The sequence below is a fragment of the Urocitellus parryii genome, chromosome 7 (assembly GCF_045843805.1).
Source record: "Urocitellus parryii isolate mUroPar1 chromosome 7, mUroPar1.hap1, whole genome shotgun sequence".
In the NCBI taxonomy this organism is placed as follows: Eukaryota; Metazoa; Chordata; class Mammalia; order Rodentia; family Sciuridae; genus Urocitellus; species Urocitellus parryii.
This window is the reverse complement of record NC_135537.1, coordinates 139,485,315-139,513,142: the sequence shown is the minus strand read 5'-3', so window position 1 is coordinate 139,513,142 and position 27,828 is coordinate 139,485,315. Positions and strand designations below refer to the sequence as shown.

At 52.5% G+C, this 27,828-nt stretch overlaps 1 protein-coding gene across 4 annotated transcripts in view; it reads left to right on the top strand.

Annotated features, from left to right (window-relative positions):
• The window catches only part of Abr (ABR activator of RhoGEF and GTPase), a 191,907-nt gene extending 164,174 nt beyond the window's left edge, over nucleotides 1-27,733 (top strand). For 3 of the 4 annotated variants that reach the window (XM_077800377.1, XM_026388843.2, XM_026388844.2), the window contains 7 exons: nucleotides 17,503-17,562; nucleotides 17,799-17,908; nucleotides 18,637-18,776; nucleotides 19,881-20,015; nucleotides 20,869-20,974; nucleotides 23,288-23,435; nucleotides 24,041-27,733. In XM_077800377.1, coding sequence (XP_077656503.1) covers nucleotides 17,503-17,562; nucleotides 17,799-17,908; nucleotides 18,637-18,776; nucleotides 19,881-20,015; nucleotides 20,869-20,974; nucleotides 23,288-23,435; nucleotides 24,041-24,130 — 789 coding nt within the window. In that variant the 3' untranslated portion in view covers nucleotides 24,131-27,733. Of the gene's footprint in view, nucleotides 1-3,475; nucleotides 3,929-17,502; nucleotides 17,563-17,798; nucleotides 17,909-18,636; nucleotides 18,777-19,880; nucleotides 20,016-20,868; nucleotides 20,975-23,287; nucleotides 23,436-24,040 lie in introns of those variants that run through there. The other variant, XM_026388846.2, reaches the window with a different exon arrangement.
• Nucleotides 27,734-27,828: the final 95 nt, after the last annotated feature.

Here is a 27,828-nt window from a genome sequence, read left to right as displayed (position 1 = left end):
TGGCAAGATGGAAGGGATGGACACAGGCAGGAGGGGATATGGTCACTTCCTGGGTGGCCAGATTAACCTGAGCGCGTCCCAGCTAGCAGAGATGGGGAAGGGTCTGTGATGGACAGCAGAGACTAGAATTCAGATTGCCGCTTTTGAGGAACTTGTTAGGGACACTTGTCTTGCCCAATTCCTCCTCTGCTCTGGTCCTAGGCCACTGATTCCAGGAAGGAATGAGTCAGGCTTGGGGAAGAGAAGGCAAATCTGTACTGACCCCAAAGGAAGGTCCAGGTCCATAGGGAGGAAGGGAAAGATGAGCATCTCCAGGGAAGATCCTCCCAACTCAGCTACCCATCTGCTAAGGCACTTTTGTCACCATGGAGACCAGTTGGCCATTGCTCATCCAATCAGAGTTTGCTTTACCCAGACAAGTGTTGAGCCTGGGGTTTCTAAGACAGACAAGTAAAGGGCTTTGGGAACAGGATTTATCCTGCCCCCCCCCTTCTCCCACACACCCAGCAGTGGGGAGCAGCACACAATTTCCCCAGACTGTACCCTGTGGCATGTGACCCAGCTAGAGGGAAGAGAACCTCAGCCAGTGAGGGCCTAGTTCTGAAGTCAAGCAGCCAGTGCAAAGTGCTGATGATACCTGCATCAGGTGACAGGGTGAGCAGTCACAATGGCATCTTTCCAACCAGTTATACAACCAGACATTGCACATTTGCTGAAAGAGTGCAGAGTAAAGCTGGGGCATTTCCCTGCCTCAGAGAGCCAGCTCCATCTCCTCCCTAAAGCTGTCCCCAATTCCCTCTGGCTAGAAAGGTTCTCTTCTTTCTCTTGACTTTCATAGCACTTTATCTGCACGGTCCTGAGGCATGACCCTGGGTTTCTTGAGGGAAGAGATCAGGCCTAGTCTGTCTGGGTGTAACACATAGTAGGTGCACAGCTGGTAGTTAATGAATGCACAAAAGCCTTTCTGCCTCCTTTTCTCAGTCTGGCAGCTTTGTCAAATGCTGGCTTTTGTCTCATCTCCGATTCTTTCAGCCAGGACCTCAGTTACTGCCTCTTGATGAAGACATGGCACTGAAGGAATGAACAAAGCCTTCTGGAGGAAATAGGTTTGGTGGCAGTTGTGGTGAGGGAGCTACCTTGTCCCTCATGGGACTGGAGAAAGATTGTTCAGAAGTGGCACCTAAGTACCCTGGAAGAGACAAGCAAGGGATGGGTCAGGAAGAGGGACTCAGGCTTCAGCTGGACAGGGGACACAGGTGCATTCCGGCCTTTTGCCTTTGTTGGTCTTGTCACCTCCCTCTCAACATACTGGCTGGTGTGGCTTACTTAGCCCTTCTTTAGTTACAGTGGCCTTGGGTGGCTTTGGCTGTCTGCATCTTTGGCAGCCCAGCCCCGCCTGCACTGTGCAGAAGGTGGTGGCATGTGGAGCCCTGAAAGAGATGGGACTGGCCCAGGGACACCCTGAAGGGACACCCAGAGCCCAAGGCCCCACCTCCACCAGTGATACAGGACCCAATCCTACCCTACTGAGGTCTCATTCCTGCAGGGTGAGGAGGCAGAGGCTCTAGAGGTAGCCTGACCTCTTTTCATATCCTAGCTCATCCTGGCATTGGGCAAGCTAATCCTTGGTTTCCTCAAATGTAAAATGGGGTACTTCATAAAGTTTGGGAAAGCTTGAATTAGTTTGTGTAGAGAGTGTGGTGCTGATAAAAGGGCCGCTCTAATTATGACCACTTAGTTCCCTGCTCACTCTGCCATGAAGCTACCTCTTTCTCAGAAGGCTTCAAGAAGATGGGTGTGGTAGGGCAGGTCTATAATCCTAGCAGCTTGGGAGGCTGAGGCAAGAGGATCACAAGTTCAAAGCCAGCTTCAGAAACTCAGACCCTCAGCAACTTAGTAAGAACCTCCTGTCTAAATTAAAAGGGCTGGGGATATAGCATAGTTGTAAAGTGCCCCACCTCCAGCCCTGCGCCAAAAAAAAAAAAAAAAAAGCATTTTAAGGACTCAGATGTAAAACCCTAAGAACTGGTGGGGATGAGACCTCTCCACAAACAAAGGCATTTGGATGCCAAGGACTAGTCTCTTTGTCCCAACTATAGTCTACCAAGCAATGTCCAGACCCAGCTCTTTTTCCTGAATCCAAAGAACCTGCAGAGATAGTGGTTGTGAAGAGCAGGGCCTTAGCTGCAGCTGCATGGCCTCAGGCAAAAACTTTACCTCCCTGAGCCCCAATCAGGAACACCAAGTTCACATAAATGTAGTTGGCTATTTGAAAGCCCTGCATGGGACCTGCCTCGTGGTTGGCACTGTGCAGATACTGGTTTGCTTCTTCCACATGCCTAGCTCCACAGTGGCAGGATGTCCCGAATGCCTGGGTTGTGACTACCCTAGCCATCTGGGGTTCATGCTTTTCTCTTGTCTCTAAGGATCATACTCTAACTTGCATGGTAAGAAATGATTCACTTCTCACTCTTCAGTTAGAATATTCACTAACTTAAGAGTCAAAAACAGGATTTTACTCCCTGTCTCCTGAGGTGCTCAGCACACATATGTGACTGGTTGCCCCTCTGCCATTGGGTGTCCTTTGCAAAAGACTTTTGGTGAGATGTGCAAGGCCATAGCTTGAAACACCTCCTGCTGGACACCTATGACCAGAGTCACCTTGGCTTTTGCCCATGTTCCTCCAGAGGGCCCACAGTGGCTTGATTACCACTATGGCTGCGAAAGCCCAGAGGGCTGCCCCACTAAGGATCCTTTTTATTCTTTTCTTTTTTCCCCCAGTGCTGGGGAGTGAATTCAGGGGTGCTCTACAACTGAGCTACATCCTTATTCCTTTTTTTTTTTTTTGAGGGTCCTGCTATTTGCTAAGGCTAGTCTTATGATCCTCCTGAGTTGCTGAGATTACAGTTGTGCACCACCATACCTGCTTCCTCTTTATTCTTCACATTTCTCAGGAGAAAATGTTTGGGAGTGCTGGCCCCTAAGTATCTGGCTAGTCACCTAAGTGGCATTGATAGCAGTTCCTTGGGGCAGGAGTTGGGGGTAGAGGAAAGTAGAACTCCAAGTCAGTGTGGACCCTTTATAGGGGAGGAGGGTGATTCTTTATGGCCAAAATGCAGCTCTTGCTGGAATCCTGGCTCCTGCAAGCCCCCCTGGCTTGGCCTCAAGACTCCCTGATACCCCAGGCCCCTGGAGCAGCCTGGTGGTGAAGGAGTTAATGGAGGGATTTAGCCGGGAAGGGACTGGCTTGTGTTTAGCTGCTTGTCAAACTTTATTTAGCAGGAGCTGGAAGGAGGGACGAAGGGTCGAAGGGTCGGTGAGGAGCAGCGCCAGATTGCCAAGAGTTAAAGCCCTGGGGCTGGGTGTTTTTGGAGGGGCAGCTCCAGCGACTCCTTTGAGTCACTTCCTTCGGTGCGGCGGGGGCACTCTGCGCTCTGCCTGCGTCCGGCGGTGGCGCACGCACTCAGCATCCCGCGGGCCGATCCGCAGGCAGAGGGGAGAGGAAGCTGCGGAGAGGCGCTGGGCACTTGCGGTGCGCTCAGCAGACGGCTGCTCTCAGTGCGCTGCGGGCTGCAGTCTCCCGGGAGGTGGGGAGGGGAAAGTGGGAGGACGCGGAGGGAGGAGAAAGCCGAGCCCCGCAACGCGCGCGCTGGCGGCTGCTCCACTCACAGTCCCGGACTGAGCGCTCCACACAGCAACCTCTCCAACACCGCCGGCTCCTCTCCGCATCCCTGCGCGGAGCTGGCCTGGCAGGCCAGCCGCCGGCATGACTGACGTCCTGCCTCAGCCCGACTGCAGCCTGAAGGCAGTGTGCGAACCCCTGGAGCGCTGCTGCCTTGATCAGCTGGAGGAGCCCGGGAGCAAGCGGGGCCCCAATACTGGCGCCCGGCTCTGGGGCCGAGTACGCAGCAAGCTGCTTCGCCACAAGGTGCTAGCCCGGGACTAAAGGGATCAGAAGGGGTTGGGCTAGAGGGGCTGGGGGCTGCTGGGGGCACTCTCTGCCTGAACTAAGGAGTCCCAGAACAGAGGCTGAGGTATGCGTATGGGTCTGCTTTAAGCGTCTTGAACTTGATGATGAATGCTTGTTGCTGTCCCCACCCTAGCCCTAGCTGCCTTCTCTGCAATTGTCCCTGTCTCCGAAAAAGGGACTGTCTCCTATGCAAGTAGACTCTGCCTGCCTGCTTTCTGAGTCTATTCTAGCAGACCAGGCAGAAGGTTTTTGGGTCTCATTGCCTCACTCAACCAGCACAGGCCTGATCTCCCTCACCCCTCTTCCTGTGGACATTGCTGGCTGCCTCTTTGCTGAGGGGCACCTCAATACTACCCACCATGTGAGGTTTCTTTGTGCAAGTTGTGGGGATCATTCCTGTCAGGGAGGAAGGGGGTGGGGGTTGGGGAGGTAGTGATGTGCTGAGTCTGGGGTCTGAAGGCTGCTGCCTCAGGGACCACCCAGATGACTGCTGGCCAGGTGCCAGTTGGGCACCAGGCAACTCAATCAGTGTGCCAGGGGGTTCCTGACCCAGCAGGCAGCTCAGACCAAGCTGTGCCAGGGCACACTGCTGGCCCTTCCTGCAGCCCCAGACCTGAGTTGGGATTAAAGTCTGAGATAGAAGCTGACTGTCCTGCAGCTGGGCAGGCTGCCTTGAGGCTGGCTTTGGGCCCTGGCATCAGGCATCCAAGGAAGAGCCAGACCCAGCGCTTAACACAAAGTAAGCACTTGATAACTCTGCAGACTGAATCAACTGCCTAAGACATTGCAGGATGCCAGTCCTGGCTGGTGAGAGCCATGTTCCTTCTTCAAGGTAGTGACAAGTGAAGCCATGGCCAGTTGTGATGGAGACTTGAAAGCCCTCCTGTAGTACAGAGGAGTATCCTCTGCACAAGTTCTTCTAGCTAGCATAGAGGCTCCTGGCACCTGCCAAGAGGAAGTACTCCTGGGCCTGTTGGCTTCTTGTTTAGCTTCATCTGCCAGTGGGGCATACTTGACCCCTTAGAGGTGACATCAGTTCTGGAAAGTGCTGGGCAGGGCAGCAACTTGAGCTGCCCTGCTTTGGCCCCTGTGTCACCTTCAGCCTCCCTAGGGACCAGGCTAACAGAGCCCTGCTGGCCCTGGCTGTTACCAGAGCCCCTCTATGCTGAGGCAGCTGTCTGTGCCCGGCAGAATGGAGCCACCCCATCCCTGTCTCCTCTCCCCAGCCCTTGCTGAGGCCAGCGGACACCAGCTCAAAGCTCAACATCTATTCCCAAACCTCAAAGTTGGCAAGAAACTGTCCCAGCAGGCTCCTGACCCAGGGCCAGCCAAACAGAGCCCTTCGGTTTACCTGCCTCTTGGGAAGGTGCCAGGCAGAGAGGGTTAAATTGTTAAACTCTAATGCCCAGACTTTTTTTTTTTTTTTCTTTGATGTATGGCTGGCAAAACTGAGGAGCCACACCAAGAAGTCTAGCTGGGTTTGTCTCCAGTGATGTCTGACAGTTCCATATCTGATGGTGACTTCTGGCAATCGTGGCGGGCCAGTTGGGCACTGTGTTGCTGAGCTGGTTGGCGTCAGTGCAACTGCAGGGTGGCTCTGGCGCTGGGATGCTCTGTGTAGCGGGTGATTCAGTCCCCTAGCACATGCTGAGTGACAAAGTGTGTCAGTGTCAGGGACACTGCGGTGACAGAGGGACATCCGTCCTCCTGTGTCTGCCTTGCTTTGCATGGGCTGGTAGGTGCACAGGCGGCAGTGGGGCCCACTGTATGCTGCTCTCCTTTGCCAGCTGCGTTAACCTATTTCTCTCATTGCAGCAGGCTCACCGCCAGGACAGGAGGTGGGACGAGGCAGTACTTTAGATGGGGTGGGGGAAGGGTGCCAGGTCCTGCCCAGCTTGGCGGGAGGAGCCGCCTCATTAACTCATTAACTGTGCCTTAAGGATTCAATGTTGTGGATGCCAAAACACCTGTGGCCTTCCTGCTCCCATTTAACCAACGTGTCATTAAAGGCTGGAAGAGGGGCTCTGACTCATCTGGGGTCCCTATGCTGGAATGAAGAGTCTGTTCCAATGGAAAGGTCTCCATATTAAAACGGAGCCATTGAAATAGTATGGAATCAGGGACCACTCACAAGCTTCCCTGGGACCCCAGGGAGGCAGGGTTAGGATAGGGCTGCTCTTGTCCCCAAGGAGCATTCTGGGGCTGAGGCCTCATTCCAGCCCCTGACTTGGCAGTTAGTGTGTTGTGCAAGCGTTCAGCAGAGGAGACACGTGGCATTTGGGTTTGTGGGTTCTGCCAGCGCTCTCAGTATTGAACTTGAATTTCTACTTTCCTTTTCTTTTTTTTTTTTTTTTTTTGCAAGTAGACCAGGCTCTGTGCCTTGCCCTTCCTTCCATCCTGCTTCTAGATTCTTAGGTTGAGCTTCAGAGGGGAAGGGGCTGAAGGAGGAATCCCATTCCCAACTCTGTAACATCCAAAGGTTTTAATGGGGTCACTTGTGGGAACCATAGAGAAGCTAAGAGGGCCCAGAGTGAGGCCAGGCCAGAAGCATTTGTGGGGAAATCAACGCCTTACTATCTCCCTGCAACCACGACAAAGATCCTTCTGGCCAAGACCCTGCCAGATACTGGCTGAAGGTGGGGTCTCAGATTGAATTGGCAGGATCCAGGGGAGTGGAAGAGAATTAAGAACAGCTTCTGGTGACTTTCCCTCTGCTTCAAGTGGTTGCCACGTGGGCCTGAGAATTCCCTGCTTCCAAAGACTTTCTCTTAGGAAGTGAGGGGCTGGTATTGCTACGTCCACCTGTTCTATTATGTTCTATTACCCAGGGAAACACAGGGGGAGCCCCTTTGGGCTACTTGTCTTAGGAACTTTAAGGCTCAGATGGTCATAAAAGAGAGTCCCTTTCTTCGTGAGCTTGATTGTCATCACAGAACAACTCCCAGCCCCTTCCAGAGTGGGTCATTTAAGTTGACAATTGTTTTTATTTTTATTTTTTTGGTACCCAGGATTGAACCCAGGGGTGCCTAACCACTGAGCCACATCCCCAGTCCTTTTATTTTGTTTTATTTAGAGACATAGTCTCACTTAGGGCCTTTCTAAGTTGCTGAGGTTGGATTTGAACTCATGATCCTCCTGCTTCAGCCTCCCAAGTAGCTGGCTGGGATTACAGGCATGCACCACTGCACCCGGCTTGATGGTTATTCTTGATTGCACCAGGTTTGCAAATGACATGCAACTCCCTAAAGGTTCACTTAGCCATTTACTGGCTGTTCCTACCATTGAGGATACAAGGGTGTTGGGTGCAAGATACAGATGTGTCTTAGGCTCATCTACCCATCATCCAGCTCTGGGCATCAAAAACAAAATTATGAGATCTTTTGCAATAGAAATCCATCCTGGCCTCAGCTGCCCACCACTCTGCTTTGCCACCCTTCTTATTTGCCAGAGGGAAAGAACCTGCATCCTCTGTCTTCACCATTCACAGGCCCGCCCTCATTCTTACAGTGATCCTTCAGCTGTAGACAAGGGACTAGAGACCACTGCCAGCCTGCTCCCTCCCAGGCCCTTTTTTGGGCCAGCATCTTAGCCAGACTGACAGGTAAGAAGTGGGGTTAGTGTTACTCGCTTATTCCCACGGCCACTATGCTTCCTACAGCACTTGCCACCCCCCAGAATAGGGGACCTGACTCCCGGGGCCACGTGGGCAGTCTCCCAACCCCAGTGCTCCCCTCTCTCCACCACGTCGGCTCTCCAGAGGCCTTTTTGACTTACAGAGCAGGAGTCTTTGAGAATTTGGTGAAGATTCAAACTCACCCAGATGCAGAGCCACCCTATGGATAATGGCACCCTGTGTGCCATTTCAGAGAACTTGAAGGCAGGAGTCCTCCCTCTAAGTGAACTCGTCAAGGCACTTGCTGTTTCTTGGCACCTGGGGAGTTGGATGGGCACTGGCCCTCCCCAGCATCTCTGCATCCCACACACAGCTTGGCCAGTTAGCCCTACTGGGCTTGGTGCCCCGTCTTTTAGATGGCCCTAGACCAGGGAGAGCTGAGCCTGCCAACCAAAGTGGTTCCTGAAAGGCCAAAGTTGCTCAGGCCCAGAGTTGTAGTAGTGTCCAGAGATGGTGAGGCCCCAGGCCCAGGAGGACAGACATTTTGAAAAGAGCCCAGAAACTTCTGCAGGTGCTGGTTTGGGGATGTTGCCAGGTGCTGGTGAAGGGTCACTGATCTAGAAAGACTGAGCTCTCTGCTAAGTGGCCTTGCCAGCTGCCCACATTACTGGGAGCTGGTCAGCAGGCTACTTTGGCTTCCTTTCCCCTGTCATATGCTGGAGGTTGAAAGCATACTTGTGTTTTGACAGCTGCCTGGCACCTTTGAAGAACAGCCCCCTGCTCCTGGGACATGCCTACCTAATACCTGGTGGTGGTGGTGGGGGGGGTGGGGAACTGGTGTTGGTTCTGGATTCCAGTGAGGGCTGTTGTTCTTGACCCTCCAGGATGGAACCTGTAGAGGTGGGAAGGGGCATGGGGGCTGCTCTTAGGCTTCTTCTGCAGAAAGGCCTGTGGTGGGGAAGTTCTGTGATCCCCAGAGAGATTTTCTCTAGCTCTGCTTAGACAGGAACTTGCTCTTGAGCCAGAAGCTGGAATTATTTCTATCCTAGACAGGGACCCTAACCAGGGCTGGTGCCTCAGATGAACCCAGCCAGCACGGTGACATCTACAGTGTCCCTTTCCATCAGGTGCCTGAATGTCTCAGCTGTGCCCTGGGTGGCTCTCTGGCTGCAGCACCACAGCCCTTGGGCTCATGTGACACAGGATGCTAGAGAAGGAAAGGCCTCAGGCTGGTAGGAGTCAAGAGGCTTCATTTTTCCAGTCCTGTGTTTGTTGTTTTAACTTGCTCTGTGACCTTGGACAAATCTCTTCACCTCTCTGGTTCTCTGGCATCAGTACAGATGGAGGGAGCTAAACAGGATGATCTCCTAGAATCCAGTTCATATGATGGTCTTGGCCATGACTCAGGATTCCTATTCCTAAGCCTTAAACCCTCAATGTGCTGGGGGAGTCTGGGGTGGTGAGAGGTCACAGGGCTGCCCTTGGGCCAAGGCCAAGTCTTTCCCTGAACACAGAAGAGAGACTAGCAGCAATGTGGGGCATCTTGACCCCTGTCCTCAGGAGCTCTGGCCGGGAACGGCTTTGCTGTCTCTGTCCCCCACATCCCAGTATGTGCATTTGTCCACAAATGTTGATGGAGCACCTTCCATGTGCTGAGCACAAGGGACACAGAGGGGCCGGCAAGTGAAGCGCTGCCCTCGTGGCACTCTGACAGCAGGAGTCAGCGTGTGAGCTCAGGAGGCTGGATGGACAGGGAAATGAAATCAGGCGTGGTGGCGCACGCCTGTCCTCCCAGCTACTTGGGAAGCTGAAGCAGGGGGATTGCAAGTTCGAAGCCAGCCTGGGCAACTTTCTAGACCCTGTCTCCAAAAAAATAAATAACCAAATCACTCAGTTGTAGAGCACCCTTGGGTTCAATCCCCAGTACCACAAAAAGAAGAAAAAAGCAGGGGAGGGTAGGAGCAGTGGTCATGGATTAGAGAATAAAGGGACGGAGGCCTCTCTTGAGGAGGTCATTTTTTAACTATGATTTAAATAATAAGAAGGATTTGTCCAAGAGAGATCTAGGGACCATGCATTCTGGGCAAAGGAACCAACAAGGGAAAAGCCCTGAGTCGGTGTGTTCAGAGGCAGGCAGAGGCCACCACGTGGGGAGTAGAGGATGACGTTGGATGAGGGGGCAGTGGCCAGATTGCCTAGGGCCTTGCAGGCCACAAGGAGTTTGCCCTTTAATTCGAGTGCAGTGTGAAGCTGCGGGAGTGTTTCAATGCAGTTTAGTGATGATGGTGCATTTTCAACACTGAGTACCAGTCGCCATTCCCAGCCCTCGATGCCCTGTAAGGTGTTAGGATTATCCACACCATGTGATGTGTGAGGAAGCTGAGGCTCAAAGGATGACCCAGATGAGGTCCCATGAGTGGCTTAGCAGAGAAGCTGGTGTTCATACCCAGGAGCCTGACCTGAGCACAGCCTCTTACCCACGGTGCCACCTGCCTTCCAGGGCCTCCAAGGAGGAAGCCCGGAGCCCATTCTGACCCTGCAGCTATGTCTCCGTTATCCAGTTGTATGGGTGGTCACAGGGCCAGTGGAGGTCAGGGTGACATGCCCTAGATTGGAGGACTTCTGGAGGTGCCAGGTTCCCGTCCATCAGCGTCAGGGTATGTGGAACGCAGCCTGGCGTGCTGTGCACAGCAGTGGACATGCCATTTACTGTCGATGACGGTGGCGAATGCGAGACTCAGCAGATGTGAGGCCTGAGGAAAGAGTCCACACCGAGCCACGTCAGCCGTGGAAACGCTGCTTCCCCCATGTTCACTAGCAGCAGGCTCTGTGCCTGGAAAGTGCTCCTGGCCTGGCGGGGAGAATGAAGTCAGTTTCAGAGAAGGGCTTTATAGTTTTTACCAAACCTCTGCAAGACCAGAGAGAGGCCTCTTAGCCCATCATGGTCTTCCTATAAGTAGCTAGCATGAAATTTCCTTATCAGGACTTCAGAAAGCCTCTTGCCTTGGACTGAGACCTCTAAGGTGGCCCCTTTTCTGTGGGGACTGGCTGCTGAGAGCTGTCTCTGTGCTGCTTTGTCCTGACCCCTTTCTTTATTCCCGAGTGACCACCATCCCTGCCCTTGCTACCCTGGTGCCACCAGCATGGCCCTGGGCTTCTTTGCTTTTGGTTTGTGGTCTTTTGCTTTGGGGTGAAGTCTTCAGGCTGCCTGGGCCAGGGAAGGCTGAGGTGGATGGGCTAGCTCAGAGGAAGCAGAGCCTCAGGGCTCTAAGAAAGAGGTGCCTAAATGCAGGGACCTCCATAAGCAGCCCAGGTTTTCAAGGTCAGCTGTGCCTGGCCCAGGGACCAACAGTGTGGCATGCAGAGGGCAGGCTGAGCCATGGGAATGGGAGCATTGGGGAAGGTAGGTTGCCTCCGGTGCTAAGAGGCTAACCTGGCTTCAATAAAAGCCGCATTCAGAGCTGCTAAACCCCTTCCATATGTGGGCCTCAGGGAACTTCAAAGTTCTTGAGACGGGGGAAGGGAGGCGAAAAGGCCTCATCCGGGTGCCTTGGAATACAGTCAGCCAAGCCCCTTGGTGCTGGCCTGGGAGGAGGTGGGCAGACTTTGGCTTCAGGACAGCCTAGCCAGCCCTGCTGTAACTGTGCCTGCACGGCGAAGACCAGAGAGGCAAAATTGGCTTGGCCACATGGCAGGAGTTGCCCAGTCACTGGGAAGATGAGGTGACAATTTTCTGAGCCTGACCCTGGCCTTTTCTGACCCACTTGCTGAGCTGGAGCCCTGAATAGAAGCCCTGGCAGCCTCTCCCTCCCCACACAGCCTCTCCCTGGGTCTCTCAGAGCAGCCACGTTGACGGAATCCTCCAGTGCCCTCCTCCAGGGAGGCGAGGCAGGCTCTTGGCAGCTCCCCGTTCCCCATTGCCGCCCTGCCATGGCTCTCACGCCTGTGGTATGTCCCAATAACAGGCTGGTTTGGTGTCTCAAGGGGACCCAGCCCTAAGCATGTGACCGCACTTGGGAGAGGGCAGGGGAAAACCAGCCCAGGACCGCCACTGTGGTCCCTGGTGTGGGAGCCACAGGAAATGAACCCACATCAGACGTGATGCCTGGATCAGGGCCCTGTCTCCATGACCTGATGCTCGGCCTGTGGCAGGGATCCCAAAAACACATCCAGACGGTTCTGCCTTCCATTTGGTGCCCTGATCAGCAGTCGATTTGATTGAGGTCCCTCTTGAGTTATTTTCTAATGTTCCTGCCCTGCCTCTTAGGGTGACAACTTCAGTCTACTGGATTTACTGCCCTTGTTAAAAAGCACTTCATTTTTATTAACCTCTAAAACCAACTTGGGGCTTCTAGGGGGGGGGTCTGCCTCCCAGGACAGAGCTAGGATGGCAGGCCTCAGGCTCAGGGGGCCAAGGGCAGAGAAGAGCAAGAGCCAAGGGAAGTGTGGGAGCAGGCCCGAGGGGCGGGAGGTTAGGGGTTATGCCAGGAGGCCAAGCTCCTCAGGGCCTCTGGTCCCTGCTGTGGCAGTGATGGGGACAGGGTACTTTAAGGGAAGGGGCTCAGCCTTCAGAGGTGGGGCCTCTGCTTGCTAAAGGCGGCTCAGTGCCTCCCCACCCCCGGCCCTAGAGAACATGACTGTTTATCCTTAGCTGCCCACAGATGGGGCCATCACAGGCTCCTTATAGAAGATTAAAGGGCCTCATGTAAGGACTTGCAGGAAGGGGAGGCAGCAGAAATCACCCCCAGAAGACCTTGGGCAAGCTGTGTGTTTGAGGGAGTGTGGCGTGATGGACCATGCAGCCCGGCAGTCAGACTCAGGTCTGAGCGTGGCTCTGTCGTCTGCCAGGAGGCAGGAATGGAGACCCCCAGTGGTAAGAGTGGCCCCAAATGCCAAACAATGGGAGGTGGCCATGAACGGCCCTCAAGGGTGAGGCAAGGACAGTGATGGAGTCCCCTGCCTGGGACTGGGAGGAAGGGCTAAACTAGGGAGCCCCTAGGACATTACTGAAACAGCCCTGGAGGCACTCACGTCCGGAGTCTCGGGTCCTCCTGCCCCTACTGCAAATCTGCTTTGGTGCTTCTTGTTCTAAATGGAGGGCCAGTTTGGTCTAAAAAGCGGAGGCAGCCTTTCCCGACTCCTGCAATATTCCAGCAGAGGCCTGGGATCTTTTGCAGGGGACCTGGTGCTCTCCCAGACACCAATCCTAAAGGTCAGCTGTTTTTCTCTTTGGGACGGGTCAGAATGTGTGGCCAAGATTCAACCATGGCTAAAGGCAAAGACTAAAAGAACATGACTGGGTTGCCCTTAGTGACGTCCAGCCCTTAATAACTTTCTCCAAGGTATTTTGTGGCCCATTTCTGTCTCCTGCCTGTGCCCACTCAAGGGGAACACACTGCATATGCATTACCTGTGGTGTGAAGAGGGGCCTTGGTGGGTCTCCCCAGCCTGACTCTTTGCAAGCCCCATCTGTCTCTTTCAGGTGATCTGTTGTCCCCTAGGTATTTGCTCCCCAGGGCCCATGGATGGCCCCTGTCTGGTGGGATTAGGGGGTGAACACTCAGGTGTTCCCCTTCACTGATATCCCAGGGGCTGGCTTCTCCACCCCAAGCACTAATCTAATCAGGAAATAGCAGAGTCCACATTTCCCAGGGGTTATAAATAGTCACAGCGATTCAGGCAGCATCATTTCTCTGGAAAATGTGCCATGTCCCTCTCCGCTCCCCACCCTCCCTTCTCTGTATTTAAATGACATCCTGAAATAGACTTGGTCTCTGAAGGCTGCTGGCCTCCTGGGAGTCTGAGCATCATTGTCAGGGCACTCAGGGGCTGGGCAGGCCTTCCTGGGCAGGTACCAGGACCACACCTGCAGCGGGGATCAGGAAGATGGCAGTGGTGGGGACTCACAGCAAACCAGAAAGGGACGCCTTACTCAGGGCTAGCTTCAGAAAGGCTGAGGTATGTGAAATCACAGCAAATGGAGGAGGCAGGCTCTTCATGTGGCAGAGAAGAACCAGGATTCCAGTGGCCTGGGGTTCTCTGGGAGGGCTTTCTGAAAGAGAGAGGCTAGAGTCAGGCCTTAGCGTCAGGAGTTGCTTATCCTACCTCACATGCTGTCCCAAAACAGAACCACCTGATGGGGAGGGGAGAAATGGGATTTGTGCTTGAGGCAACCTGCCAGGCACCAGACCCTGTGCCAGGAGGCCTCATGTCTCCTTTCTGAATAAATTCAGGTGATGGCAGGTGCTATTGTCGCCTGCAGGCCCAGGTGCCTGGTTAGATACAGTGCTCATTATCTTGCAGCTTTAACAGAAAGAGCAGATCAGGGAGAACTGATTTTGTATCCCAGTTCTCATTCCCTAGCTAATCAGCACTGGCCAGATTCCTTCCTTGAAGCCTCAGTGTCCTCATCTGTAAAATGGGAACAGCTATGAAGGCTTAAACCTCACAGGTTTCTTATGACAGTGAACTGAGATGCTATGTGTCAAGGGTTTGTTCTAGTGCCAGACTTACGGAAAATTCATCAGACGTAGGCATAGATACCCCCACGAGGAATTTGAGGTTCAAGGAGGTTGAGTGACCTGCTCAGATGCACACAATGGAATAGAAGACCCAGGTCAGCCTGAAACTCCATCCTGCCCTTCCCCTGCTGTGTCCAGATGCTACTCTGGGACTCAGGCAGGGACCACTGGCTCAGTTCATAGCAGCTGCTAGGAAATGCCAGGTCACTTGAAACCGGAGCAAGAGAATGGCTTGAGGTGAATCCAGCCAGGTGGAATTGGCTGAGGGGTATGCTGCTACCTGAAGAGACTTGCCTTCCAAAGGGCTGGACGCAGACCGGGGCTGTAGCTCACTGGTAGAGCACCTGCTGGGTTTGGTCCCCAACACTGCAAAATAAAGGAGGGAGGCTGGTCAGTTCAGAACGTGTCTCCCAAAGGACACATCTGCCTGTCATCTGAGATCCCTCTACTCCCTGTGGTCACTGCTGGGGGACAGAGCTGGGGGCAGACTTGGACCCTATGTTGAAGAACCAGCAGTCTGGATGGGAGGAAGGAACTGCAAGAAGCAACCTGTGCTTCAGGTCCGGGCAGGATTTGGGGGACAAAAGAAGTTAAGCGGGGAGGCAGGTTTCAGGAGAGTGATGCCAAAATCGGGCTTCTGATGGGACCCACTCAGACCCCTGGCCTCGAGCCTTCTGGACCAGAGAGCCTGGGCAGCCGCAGGCTGGCTGCTTCACACTACCTTTGTGTTTGAGGAGGTCGTGGGGCCTGGGCTTCCCCCCACACTCCTTTTTCCATTTCCCGTTTTCAATTTCATCCTTCCTCTGGTCAGAGAACTGACTTTTAAGGATGGGACCTGGGCCACAGCTGACCCAGACACAAGGCCTAGGGCCAGCTGGGTGCAGCCCTCTGACCCCCAGAGGAGGTTTGGGTGCCCCCTGTCCCCAGCCAGTATGTGGGAGACAGAAGGTAAAAAAGGACTTGACTCACCCAGGTCCAGTTTCCCTCTGTGAGGATGGTGGCCCGTCGGAGCAGTGGTTCGTTTCTGGGGTATGCAATGATGTCCCAATGGCTGGCTGGGCAGGGAAAGCTCAAAGGTAATCAGCTGCAGGTCCTCAACGCCCACCTGAGAATGGGCACTTCACCATCGCTCTCCCCTCTGTAGATGGAAGGCCTGAAGATCGGGCTCCTATGATGACTTGACCCAGACCTTGGAGGTGACAATAGAGGGGCCACAGAAACATCAGAGTAGGTGTTGAGAAAACTAAAGACTCCGATGGCTGGTTACAAAGCCTTCTAGCCAGGTGTTGTCTAGTTCTTTGCCTTCCACTGCACTGACAAGGGCCTGATTATCGGCTGAGAAGTCATTTAAGATGTTTGAGCCAGACACAATAGTGCATGCCTGTAATCCCAGTGACTCAGGAGGCTGAAGCAGGAGGATCACAAGTTCCAGGCCAGCCTCAGCAACTTACCAAGGCCCTAAGCAACTTAGTGAGAACCTATCTCAAAATAAAAAGTAAGGGGCTGGGGATGTAAGTCAGTGGTAAAGTGCCCCAGGCTCAACTCCTCAGTACCAAAAAAAAAAAAAAGTTTGGGCTAGGGCTATATCTTAGTGGCAGAAAACTTGCCCAGTACGTGTGATGCACTAGGTTCGATCCTCAGCACCACATAAAAATTAAAAATAAAATAAAATAAAAGCATTCTACCCAACTACACCTACAAAAAAATTTTTTTTTAAGTTTGATCAAAGATATATGAGTAATTTAAGGTAAATGACATGTAAAGAGATTAAAGACTTGCTTAACACTGCTGTAATATAACCTTATTTAGCCTCCTCTAGTGAACAATGTTTATCATTTGCATCCTTTAAAATAAAGACAAAAAAATGTGAACAGAGTCGGTGCTAACCCCATTTTACTCTAGCAAAAAATAATATCTGTAGAGATCTGTGCCCCAACGTAGGAGAGGTGTCCTGTCTATCTCATTCAGAGATAAAAGTCCACCATAGTGTTAACCTGGCTGCTTGGTATTTATTAAAATGTGTGATGTGTTGGTTTATTTTTATTAGTGTGCACTGCTCATCATGGTAATAACAGGTCCAGAATATGTTTTATGTATTCAGAGCCTTGTGGTCTCGGGAAATTTTTCATTTCATTGTATAGGTATATTTTGGGAGCAAATGAAAATATGGCAATGAGTAAAAGGTTTGAAAATATTAAAATATAAACTAGGAGGAACCCTTTAAGGAGAAATGGAACAGCGATTCTGCAAGGGAACAAAGAGCTTGTTCATGTGTTTTTAAGTGGAGGATGGTGGGTATCAAATCGTTACAGTAATTAGATTCTACTGTATACATTTAAAGCATGATGTAATGGTTTTATTTTAAGCTGTCAATATTTACATTATTCTGGAAATCACATTCTTTGCAGCAATTTGAACTTGCCTTAGAAATGTTGAGATGACTTAAAAATGTGCTCCGGAGCACATTGTTTTTCAAAATTATTTTGTGGGTGCACAAACCACTGAGTTTGAAGGCCACTGAATTAGAGGAAGGGAGTTCTGAACAGTCCCAGTGGGGGATATCAGCGACCCTCTCCTGGCACTTGCTCCTGCCTGGAGCTGCAGCCCAGGTCTGGCGACTTCCCTATAGAGAGTTCGCCTGTTTGGGAGCCAATCCCTTAATCTGTACCTCATCACAACAGTCCAGTGAGGCAGGTTCTGGTACTGGCTGCCCTGTACAGACGAAGCTTAGCAAGGTAAAAACTTGCCCAGGCTCCACTATAGCAAGCTGCGGAGCTGAGATTCAAACCCATTTGGTGTTCCGATATGCACGGGCCAAGGTCTAGATCTTCTCTGACAACTCTGACCTCAAATGGCTAAGGAAGTTATTTACTTCTTGTGACCTTCAGTTGCTGCATCTGTGAAACGGACTGATAAAATCCATTTCCCAGCATGGTGACCAGGAGTCAGTGTGATGTGATGGGCAAAAGTGACGAATAGAGGATCCTCGCCTCCATAGGGTCCGGAGGTCCTTCAACAGCCATAGCTGGGAGGGGCATGAGGGCTGGAGCCACCTGAAGTTTGAAGGTTGATTTCAAGATGAGCATTATTATTATTATTATTATTATTATTATTATTTTATTGGAATTGAACACAGGGATGCTCTACCACTAAGTCACATGGCAGACATTTTTATTTTTTTATTTTGAGACAGGATCATGCTGAGTTGCTGAGGCTGATCCTCCTGCCTCAGCCTCCTGAGTTGCTGGAATTCAGGCGTACACTACCATGCCTGGCAAGCATCAAGGGTCCGCTTTCCTAACCATTGCTGGCTGGTGAGCAGTTGCCACCTAGCAGGGAGAGTACTGACTTGGTTTCTGAGCTGTCCCCACATAGCCCCTTTCTTTTTCTCTCTGCAGTTGGATCCACAAACTGTAGAAACCAAGAACTGGCACACAGATGTGATTGAGATGAATGGGGTGAGTTCCTGGGGAAAGGATGTGTCTGGCGCCCCCTCCCCTAGCCCAGCTGGGGCTCTCCCCTCTGCCTATGCCTTTCCCACTCCCACTCCTACCTGGGGGGGGCATGGAGATGGAGCCCTGGGAGGTGGGGCTGCTGCACTCCTGGGGGGGGGAACCCCTGTGTTTTGGGGGCAGTCCATGGACACTTATACCCTCAGGAGACTAATGCCTGCCCTGACTCATCCCCCAACCAGATCAAAGTGGAATTCTCCATGAAATTCACCAGCCGGGACATGAGCCTGAAGAGGACCCCATCCAAAAAGCAGACCGGCGTCTTTGGGGTGAAGATCAGTGTGGTGACTAAGTAGGTGCTGCTTTGGAGTCCAAGTGCTGGGACTAGCACTCGGGTCCCTACCAGCCCTGGCCTCCCAGCCCCCCTGCCTATGCCAGCACCTAATCAATCACCCCCAGGTCAACAGTCACAGACGGCTTGTTTGGAAGCCAAAAGTGGCCTGCAGAGGTGTGTTCTCTGGGTCACACAATACTTTAGAAATAAGCGAGCCAGCATGGAAACACTGGAGGATCTCATGGGGAAGATACCAGACTGGTTGATGACTGCAGGCCACCCTTGAGCTTGGAGGCCGGGAGTAGCTGCCGCTCAGGAAAGGGCTGTGTGCCTCAGGTCATACTGTCCCACTGTGCCACTCATCTTCAGGCCCTGACCCACCTCTTTGTGTAGACTACTTTTTCTTCCAGGTCTAGGAATTGAACCCAGGGCCTTAGGCATTCAAGGCAAGCACTCTGCAACTGAGCTGTACCCCCACCTCCACCCCCCACCATAAGCATTTGAATCTCAGGGAACATTCTTTCTTAGGGTCTTTGAGCATCTCCCAGAACTTTCTTTCACCTGCGCCCTTGCTCAAGAGGCAGGCCTTGGTGGGCTGTGTAGGGTGGGGTGGCACGGCCTCTTCCTTAACCCTTTCCTTCCCTCCAGCCCTCATCCTAGCAGCCAAGGTATGCTGGGGCAGGTGGGACGGTGCAGTTGGCACTAGGAGGCTCCTTCCATCCTCCCTTTGCATCCTCTGCCCGCAGGCGGGAGCGCTCCAAGGTGCCCTACATCGTGCGGCAGTGTGTGGAAGAGGTGGAGAAGAGGGGCATCGAGGAGGTTGGCATCTACCGGATATCAGGAGTGGCCACGGACATCCAGGCACTGAAAGCTGTCTTTGATGCCAGTGAGTCTGGGAGGCCCAGCTGTTGCGGTGGGTAGGAAGGTTCACTAGACAGGAGGCCTTCTGCATGGAGGGGTCTGGACCTGATGGCAGGGCAGCCTTGGTCTGTGACGTGCACACAGTCCACCATGGCACAGCGCAGGCTGTCTCTGAGTCCTTGTGGCCTTGTGGCCAGCCTGCTTCTGCTTTTTCTCATGTAATCTGCATTTTCTCAGTCTCATATCCACTGCTACAGATAAGAACATGGACAGATCTCAGAGAAGCCAAGTCACTTGCTCAGGGTTACCGGCCTGTAGGTTTCCTGCCTGGGTTTAAACTTAGAGTTTTGGACTCCAGACTCTGTTCCTGGCTTCTGTGCTTGTTGCCTAGTGCCTAGTGGGCTACAGGGAGATCACAGAGCCATGGCCTGAGCTGGCCTCCCTCATGTCTCCAGGCCCTGGTGTCCTGTGGGGCAGTTCTGCCTCTGCATGAGCCCCTTGGTGGTATGGGTGGGGTTTGGCCCTCTGCTTTCCCTATTCAGCTGGGTCAGGCTACAGCTGCGTCACCATACCCAGTGTTCAAGAAGCCTAAACTGGACCAGCAGCCATGAGTCCAGGTGGAGAGGGGCCCATGGGGGAAGCCTGGGGCAGAAGATAGGATCCAGGTCAGGAACGTTCTGGCACATGGCTCCCCTGTACAACCTAGAAGCTGAGATTTTGTCAGAACATGATTTTAGGTGTGAAAAATGTGAAGTGCCTTCCACAGAAGAGATCAATGGCGGGGGGGCGGGGGGGATTCCAGTTGGGAAGGAGGCTGCCTGCTACATGGTATGATTATGGCTCTAGGACTCTGGATGATAAGTTATTCTCCCTCCCCTCCTTTCCTGGGAAGCCATGGCAGACAGAACCCAGCCTGTCTCTCTGTCTCCCCCACCCCAGTCAACAGAGCTTGCTCACAGATCCTGTGGGTACTACCTATGTCCTACCTTTCTGGGGGAAGGCAGAGGCAGAGAAGTGGGTGGTGGTCTGCCTTGGGCAGTCCCTGTGGGGCTGGAAAGGGCTAAAGGCTGGATGTGGGGGAGAGGGATGACTTGGAGGCCAGTCCCTGACCTTTCCCCCTTCCCTATAGATAACAAGGACATCCTGTTAATGCTGAGTGACATGGACATCAATGCCATTGCTGGCACCCTCAAGCTGTATTTCCGGGAACTGCCTGAGCCTCTCCTCACAGACCGACTTTACCCAGCCTTTATGGAAGGCATCGGTGAGGCTCCTGGGTCTTGAAGCTGAACTGGGCTGAGCCGGGCCTTCCTGACCAGTGAAGTAAAGAGCAAGGGGCTGTGGCCTCCCTTGCTCGTTGGCCTGTCCATTGCACCAGCTGCTATATGGCTGCTGGGCCTGGTGCAGAGGCTGGGGCCTTTCTGGCCTGCCTCTCTTCCCTCATGTCCCCATGGGCAGCCCTCCATTTGTCCTCTTTGCACACTGACCTGCTTGCTTGGAACCAGAGATATCTAGGGAAGACTGCCCTGAGGTGAGCAGTCAGAAGCCAGCAACCTGGAGCCAAGGAGGAGGCTGGTGTGAGCCAGAAGGCGCTGGGGACAGTTTGTGCTGTGCTTTCCAGGGCTGCTCTCTCCTCGCCTCTGCTGAGGGCAAGGCTCTTGCCTCCACCTGCTTGGGCCAGATCCAGGCTTGGTGCATCCTCCCTGCTTTTCCTTCTCCTGGGGCAGGCAGGGTGTTGGCCCCTGGGGGGTGAGGACCCCTGGGGGAGAGGCGGTTAACAGAACATCCCCACCCCTGGCAGAACTGCCACCATTGGCTTGAACCTAGCATATAGACTGGGAGTGGAGTGGCACTGGGGACAAAGATCTGTGTAGGAGGGATGGAAGGGGACTGCTCTCACCAGCCTGCCTTCTGGCCTAGTCACTAGTCATGGGAGGGCCTCCTGGAGGAACCTGCTGCTAACAGACCACCCAGATGCCAGGCCTACCCTATGGGATCTGCTCCCCTGAACACCAGCAGCCTGGATTTACCCGGGCCTCACAGCCTGGTGGCCACAGGAGCTCTGGCCAAGGGTTCTCTAGGAACCAAGCCCTGCTCTAGCCCCTCTTTCCCCACAGCCCTGTCAGACCCTGCCGCCAAGGAGAACTGCATGATGCACCTGCTCCGCTCCCTGCCCGACCCCAATCTCATCACCTTCCTCTTCCTGCTGGAACACTTGAAAAGGTAATGAGACCGGCCTACCAAGGGAAGGGCCAGAGACCCAGGGCAGCCCCACATGTCCCACTAGGGGACCCCACCTTCTCAGCATCTCCTAGTGGGTACTGGCTTCTATTAGGCCATGTGCGAGAGTTTGCTTTTCAACTTCCTGCACACCCAGCTTGTTTTGGGAAATATGTGGGTCCTAACAAAGGCCTCAGGCACTGGCCATGAAGTGCTCAGAATGGTAAGACTAGAGCTGTGGGCTGTGGGAGAATTTTACAATTAATGGGCCCCAACCTGACAGTTAGTTTTAGCATTTTTTTAAGTGAATAGAAAGGGCAGCATCAGGGCACACTGCAGCAGGAAGTGTAAGTGCCATTTTGTTCAGTTACTATAGACGTGTGTATACTGGGTTGCATCATAAAATGTGTTTTTTTGAGTCGGTCGAGTTTGAAACCCACTGGTCTCCACTGATGCCTCATTTAATAGATAAGGAAAGCGATTCCCCAAGCCCACAGGGACTTGCTTAGGTTAGCTACAGATCTGTGCCTAGCACCTACATTTTCCTAAACTAAGTCCCTTCTCAACTTCCCTGGTTAGGGCAAACCAAGCTGGTGCTGCCTCAGGGTTCAGGATTAGAAGTTAGCCATAAAGTGTCCTTGAATCACTTGAATTACTTTTGAGCCCAGGATTAATTCAGGCATGGGTGAGGAAGAGATGTCACTAGGTGTCCCTTTTTTTTGGTGGTAGTAGGGTACTGGGGCTTGAATTTAAGCATGCTAAACCACTGAGTCACATCTCCAGCCCTTCTAAATTTTTTTGTTTATTTGTTGTTAGAGCTTTATAGCTATACATAGTAGTTTAAAGTACTTTAGGTGTCTTTTAAATCAACTTGCCAGCCACGACCAGGGAGCCCTGAGAGGGCCTCTCTGTGGACCAGCACCCTCGCCCCCTGAGCTTTCCCATCCTCAGGCCCAGGCGCCTGTTGCAGTGCAGCCAGGCCAGGCTCTGGAGGGAGGGAGACCTGGATGTGCCTGGGGCTGGTGTCTTGTTTTTCCCATTATGAGACATTTTCCCTCTGGTTTGGCCAGAACCAAAACCTCAACCAATTCCCAAATAGTTTGACGAGTGTTGTGGGGAGGATGCACAGAGGAGGAGTAGGAGGGGAAAATTCATTAGGTTTTTTGCCCTGGGAATCGGGCACAGTCTGTTCCCACATCTGGGCCTCTGGCTCTGTGTGTGTGTGTGGGGGGGGGGGGTTGGGGGTGTGCACGCGCGTGCGCACATGGAGCACTGCCTGCTGCACAGTTGTCTGCTAGCATTGCAATGTTTGCCTGTTTCCAAAACAACAGGCACATCTGTGGCTCCTGCCCAGAGGGTGGGAACTATATGGTGTCAGAGGGAGGCAGTGAGGGACATTGTCTGGGGTTGGTCTGTCTCAACCCCAGAAACACTTCCTAGAACAGTGGAGGCCCAGCACTTCTCGGTGTGTTTGGTGATATTAGGCTTTCTTGGACACCGGGCACAGATGGCAACTCCTGATGGCATCCAAGGGAAGATCTACAGCATCTGGCCTATTATGCAAGAGAAGCAGGAGAGATCCAAAGGGAGGCAACCCTGAGGTCCCTAGAGCAGCAGGGAGGAGGGCCCTGGGCTCCTACTGGAGTTAGGGCTGCTTTTGCCCCAGCACAGCAGAAAGAACCTAGGTCTGATTACCAGCTAATTAGCTGCAGGCCCTCCCCACCTTGCCCCCTGCTCCTCCCACTGACTCTTCCTGCAGCCAGTCCCCACAGCTAGACTGTTGGATCACGGGTAAAGAGCAGAATGGTTGAGAGCATGGGTTCTTGGGCAGACTGCCCCGATTTAGATCCCAGCTGTCCGCACTTGCTAGGTATGTGACTGTGGACAAGTCACTTAACCTTTCTGTATTTCAGTTTCTTCATCTCTATAATGGGAATGACAATAATAATAGTACCCACCTCAAAGCACCATAGCAAGTATGTGCTATTGCAGGGGAAGTTCTTAGATCAGTAACATTTTCTCTAAGGCAGGGGAGTTGGAGTAGATGGCTGTGAGTCTTTCTGGCCCTGGCAGTTTACCATCAGGTCAGCGATGGCCTAGAAGCTGGGAATCTGTCACAGCAATATACGGAGACATAGCTGGGCACTGATCCTTTGGCTTAGTGCATTACCACCAGCAGGTCTCTACTCTAAAAAGAGGGAGGCAAGAGGTCCTCCAGCACTCCTTCCAGGAGTTCCTGGAGCTTAAGGCCAAGGGCCCTACATCTCCAAGTAGCCGCCGGGAAGTGAATTCTGTTCTCCCTGCACTTCCTTTCAGGGTTGCTGAGAAGGAGCCCATTAACAAAATGTCGCTTCACAACCTGGCCACCGTGTTTGGCCCCACGTTACTGAGACCCTCAGAAGTGGAGAGCAAAGCACATCTCACATCGGCTGCAGACATCTGGTCCCATGATGTCATGGCACAGGTATCTCAGCACTGCCCAGGTGGAGGGGTAGCGAAAACAGCTAAGTCTCCACACCTCTCTCCTCCTGGGCAGCTGGCAGCTGGTGTATAGGACGCCACAAGGAAGGCAGGGCTGTGGACAGTCTTGCCCTTCCCAGGCCAAAACATGTGAGCTAGACAAGGGCCCAGAGAATGTCTGTCCTAGGTGCTGCCTGCTTTCCTGAGAGGGCCTCAGTCTCAGAAAACAAGCCCAGGAATATAGGAGAATCCTGGGATTTCTATCAGGGGCAGGAGGCTTCCCTGAGACACAGACAAGATCAGGGCAGAGATGCCAAGCTGACCTCAGGTCCAGGTTTGACCTTATGACTGAGGTTGGGGAAATGGCTCTAGACTCCCCACCCTCTGTCCTGCAGCGCCCTCTAGTGCTATAATGGACTAACACACCTGGGCTTCAAAGGAAGGTGTGGCTTCTAGGAGGTGGCCAAAGCCATCCTTGGGAGGGCAGGGGACAACACAGACTTGCCCCCGCACCTCCGCGCGCCCAGGGACCTTTTCTTCTCAACAGATCAGATGAGGAGGGCCAGGAAGACAAGGACTCCAACCTCAGTCTCTCCTGTCTCCCCACAGGTGCAGGTCCTCCTCTACTACCTGCAGCACCCCCCCATCTCCTTTGCAGAACTGAAGCGGAACACACTGTACTTTTCCACTGATGTGTAGCCCGAGGAGGGGTGGCTGTGGGGGATGGCCAGTGCCGGCCCCTCCAGCCAGAGCCCAACACAGACTTGAAAGACTGCAATAGAAACTCCCCAGCCCAGCACTCCAGACTCCAAGGGAAGCCAACTTCCAAGAACTGGAATATGTGCATCTTTTGTGCCACCTTGTACAAAGCCAGCTGACCAGCCCCCAGCCTCACCGCCACACCCCGGCTCCTGCCCTCTGTACCTCTAGTTGTGTCTAATGCTCCGTGCTGTTTGGGAATTGTTTAATGTCTATCTGTTATGCAGAAAAGGTAGTGACCGACCATGTGTGGGCACACAGCTTGCTTTATTCTTTCATTTCCCCCAAGCCTTTCTTTCCTCCTGAGTCCAGTCCAAGGGCTTTTATTTGGCACTGTGTAGCTGCCACCAGCTTCTCTTTTCTTGGCCCTGCTCCTAGACTGCAGCCTCCCCTCAGTGTCCTCCACCCTTGCCTCCGTCCCAGCCCAGCCGCATGCATGTGCAGCTTCAGTTTTTGCTCCAAACACCTGGAAAGTTCTGCAGAGGTCCTGGGCAGCAGTGGTGGCCTATCCAATGCACTGCCCTGGGCCTCTCCCCACCCTCCACTGTGGGAACACACCTGCTTGCCTTGCTGCCTGTGCAAATGTTGGACAAGGAGACAGACTCACACTAATCCCACGCTTTAGCACAGAGCTGGAGGGCTGATTTCTGGGGTTTGTCCGCTCTGTCTCCTGCCTAGCAGTGAGGCATCTTTGACTGTTTCTTCTACTGCTGAATTTTCAGTTTTTTCCCCCTGGAGTTCTATTTCCTTTGAGTGTAAAGACCCACAAGTGACCTGCTATCAAGAGAGCCAGAGGGTCAGGAAGGCATCCGGGGAGGTAGGAGAGTCCAGGCTGCTGAGGAAACAAGCCGGGTGGAACAGTCAGCACTGTCCTGAGTTTCGGGGAAGCTGCACTTGGTGTGAGTTACAGAGGCTTTCCTGATGGAGCCAGGCTTCCTGGAGGGCAACTTCTGTGGCTGGTGCAGGTGTCCAGAAGCATGCAGGCTCCATCTCGGAGGCTGCCTGACACCTCACATACCTCGTGGTACTTTTGCCTTAGATTTTACACTCTTCACAGCCGAGCACTGCCACGGGGCAGCCCCAACTGCCACGTGCGCTCCAGACCCTGGGAAAGGAAGGCACAATCCAGCAGTTGCCAGCCATCACGGTGCTGCCCCTGCCCCAGCTTCTAGATGCAGCTTTGTGGATGAACTCTGGAAACTCCCAGAAATTAGAGGATGAAGAATCACAGGCACCTGCCTCTCTTGGGACTGGGTTTTGCTGGGGGACCTCATTGTTGACGCAGGGGATCAAGAGGTGCCATTCCCAACTTTGAGACCCATTGCTCAGTACTGGAAAGGAGTAATATTTATTCCCAAAGTGCCAGCAAAAGGTGCTTGAACCTTTGCACAACTCCCTGGCTTTTCTATGTGCCAGAGTCCATTCTAGGCCCTTAGGATTAGGGAAAACAGCTCCCGCTGCTCGTGCTCAGGGGTAAGTCTAAAGGGCTTGTTGGCCCTGAAGCAGAAGTACTTGCTTGGAGAGAGGCAGGAGCCTTCCTGATCTAGTTTATACCTGTCGCCAGTGGAACAGTATACTCTGCACGCTGGAATAGGGAAATGCTGACCACTCAGCTGCCTGTTAGCAGCTTAGCAAGGAGCCCTGCTCCCTGGGGCAGGTGAAGGAAAAGATCCCACCATCTGACCATTCCTGAAGTCTCTGCTTGGCACTTGTTGGTATGTGGTATGGAAGATTCTTGCTTCCAGAAGATTGTCAATAGCAAATTAGAGGCCTGGCTAGAGCTAATTACAGCCCAAATGGGTGTCTCCTGCCTCCCCAAAATGTTTGCTTTTCAGTGTCAGACAGCTACTGCAGCCCCCAGCTTGCTTAGGCAATATGAGAACAGGAAGGCTGGAAGAGCTGAGAAATGCAAAAGGCTTATAATATTTATAAATTCCACTGAGTGGGGAGGGTTGGGTGCCAGACATGGACTAAGCTGCACCGAGGAAATAAATACCTGGTGGGTTCTCCTGAGCCAGGGACTGCAGCCCAGAACCCCCAGTCACTGTACTTAGCACGGCAGCCTATGCCAACAGGACTTGAAGGGACAGGCTACAGGAGTCCCAGGCATGCCTGTCCTTGCTGGGCAATGGGTGAGGGCTGCCAGTTTTGCTGATAGAGGTAGGATGGGACCCTTCATTAATATTTGACTTTAATAAGTTGGTAAGGATATATTTTTTTGTCTCTGTTCTGTTTCAATTTATGTAGATTATTATAAATTGATGTAAACCATGTGAAAGGAAAATGTTAATAAAAAAATGCAAAGCCCCAACATTTGCACAAAACTTAGCCCTGTGGTATGGATGTTTGTGTTCTCAGTAGTCCAGGAAAGACCACCAATCTAAATATTTAACACTTCCAGCTGCATCCAGATGTGAATTTCTAGGAACCTGTTTACCTAGCTATCTGTCCTTGAACCTTCCTTTTGGGAGCCAGGACAGAGTGTGGGGGCAATAAACCAGTCCTCTCTTTGCTCGACACAAAGACCTCCCTTTGGACCAGGCTGCTGCAGTCCTCTACATGAGGTACAAATGTTTAACCACTGACCTGGCCATCAGTGTACCTCAGAGATGACCATTAGTTGTCCACTGGTTTTCGGTAATTTTTCTCTGCAGTTTCCTTGGAAGTGGCATGTCTTTGGGTCAGTCTTTTGGTCTAATCTGCTTGTTGGAGAAGCTGTATCCCCCAGAGGGCCCACCCTCCTTTGGTTAATGTAAGCTCCCACCAGCTTATGCCCTTGGATACTGTGTTTATTCTGGAGATCAAGAACAGATGTCTCTGAAAATTGCTGTTTGGTTTATGAGCTCATACTGGCTCCCTAGTCATCTAAAACAGGAAGCTATTCATCTCCTCTCTTGATTGAATAGTCAGTGTGGACAAGGCTTGGCTTATTGAACTGATGGCTACTGACATCCTCCAGGCTCATCTTTGCCAAGTCAATTGGGAGGGCAGCATTTCTTGTACTCAATCCCATGCACAAGACTAGCTGGTAGAAGATCCCAGGCATCTGAGCATTTTGACAGGTACCAGTAGGACTGACTGACTGCCCTTACTTCAGAGTAGTCCTAGGTTTGAAATATTTAGGGACAGTACAGGAAACACTCCTAAATTTGTTTTTTATTTTGTTTTGTTTTTGGTGCTGGGGATTGAACCCAGGGATTCCTAAATTTGTTCCCAGAGCTCTGAGGAATGCTCCCAACAGCCTAGTGATGATATAGCTTCATGCTTATAAGAAGTGGGCAAGTATCATGTAGAATTCACCACAGAGGACAGGAGCCCTGTGTACTAGCTCACATTCATTGAAAGGAAACAGCTAGGGCTGGGGATGTGGCTCAAGCGGTAGCGCGCTCGCCTGGCATGCGTGCAGCCCAGGTTTGATCCTCAGCACCACATACCAACAAAGATGTTGTGTCCGCAGAGAACTAAAAAATAAATATTAAAAATTCTTTCTCTCTCTCCTCTCTCACTCTCTCTTTAAAAAAAAAAAAAAAAAAAGAAAGGAAACAGCTAAAGGAAGGTGTCACCAGCTATCCTTTGACATGACACAAATACATATCGGGGATGCTTAGATGTTGAAGCCGAGTCTCTGATTCTAGTTA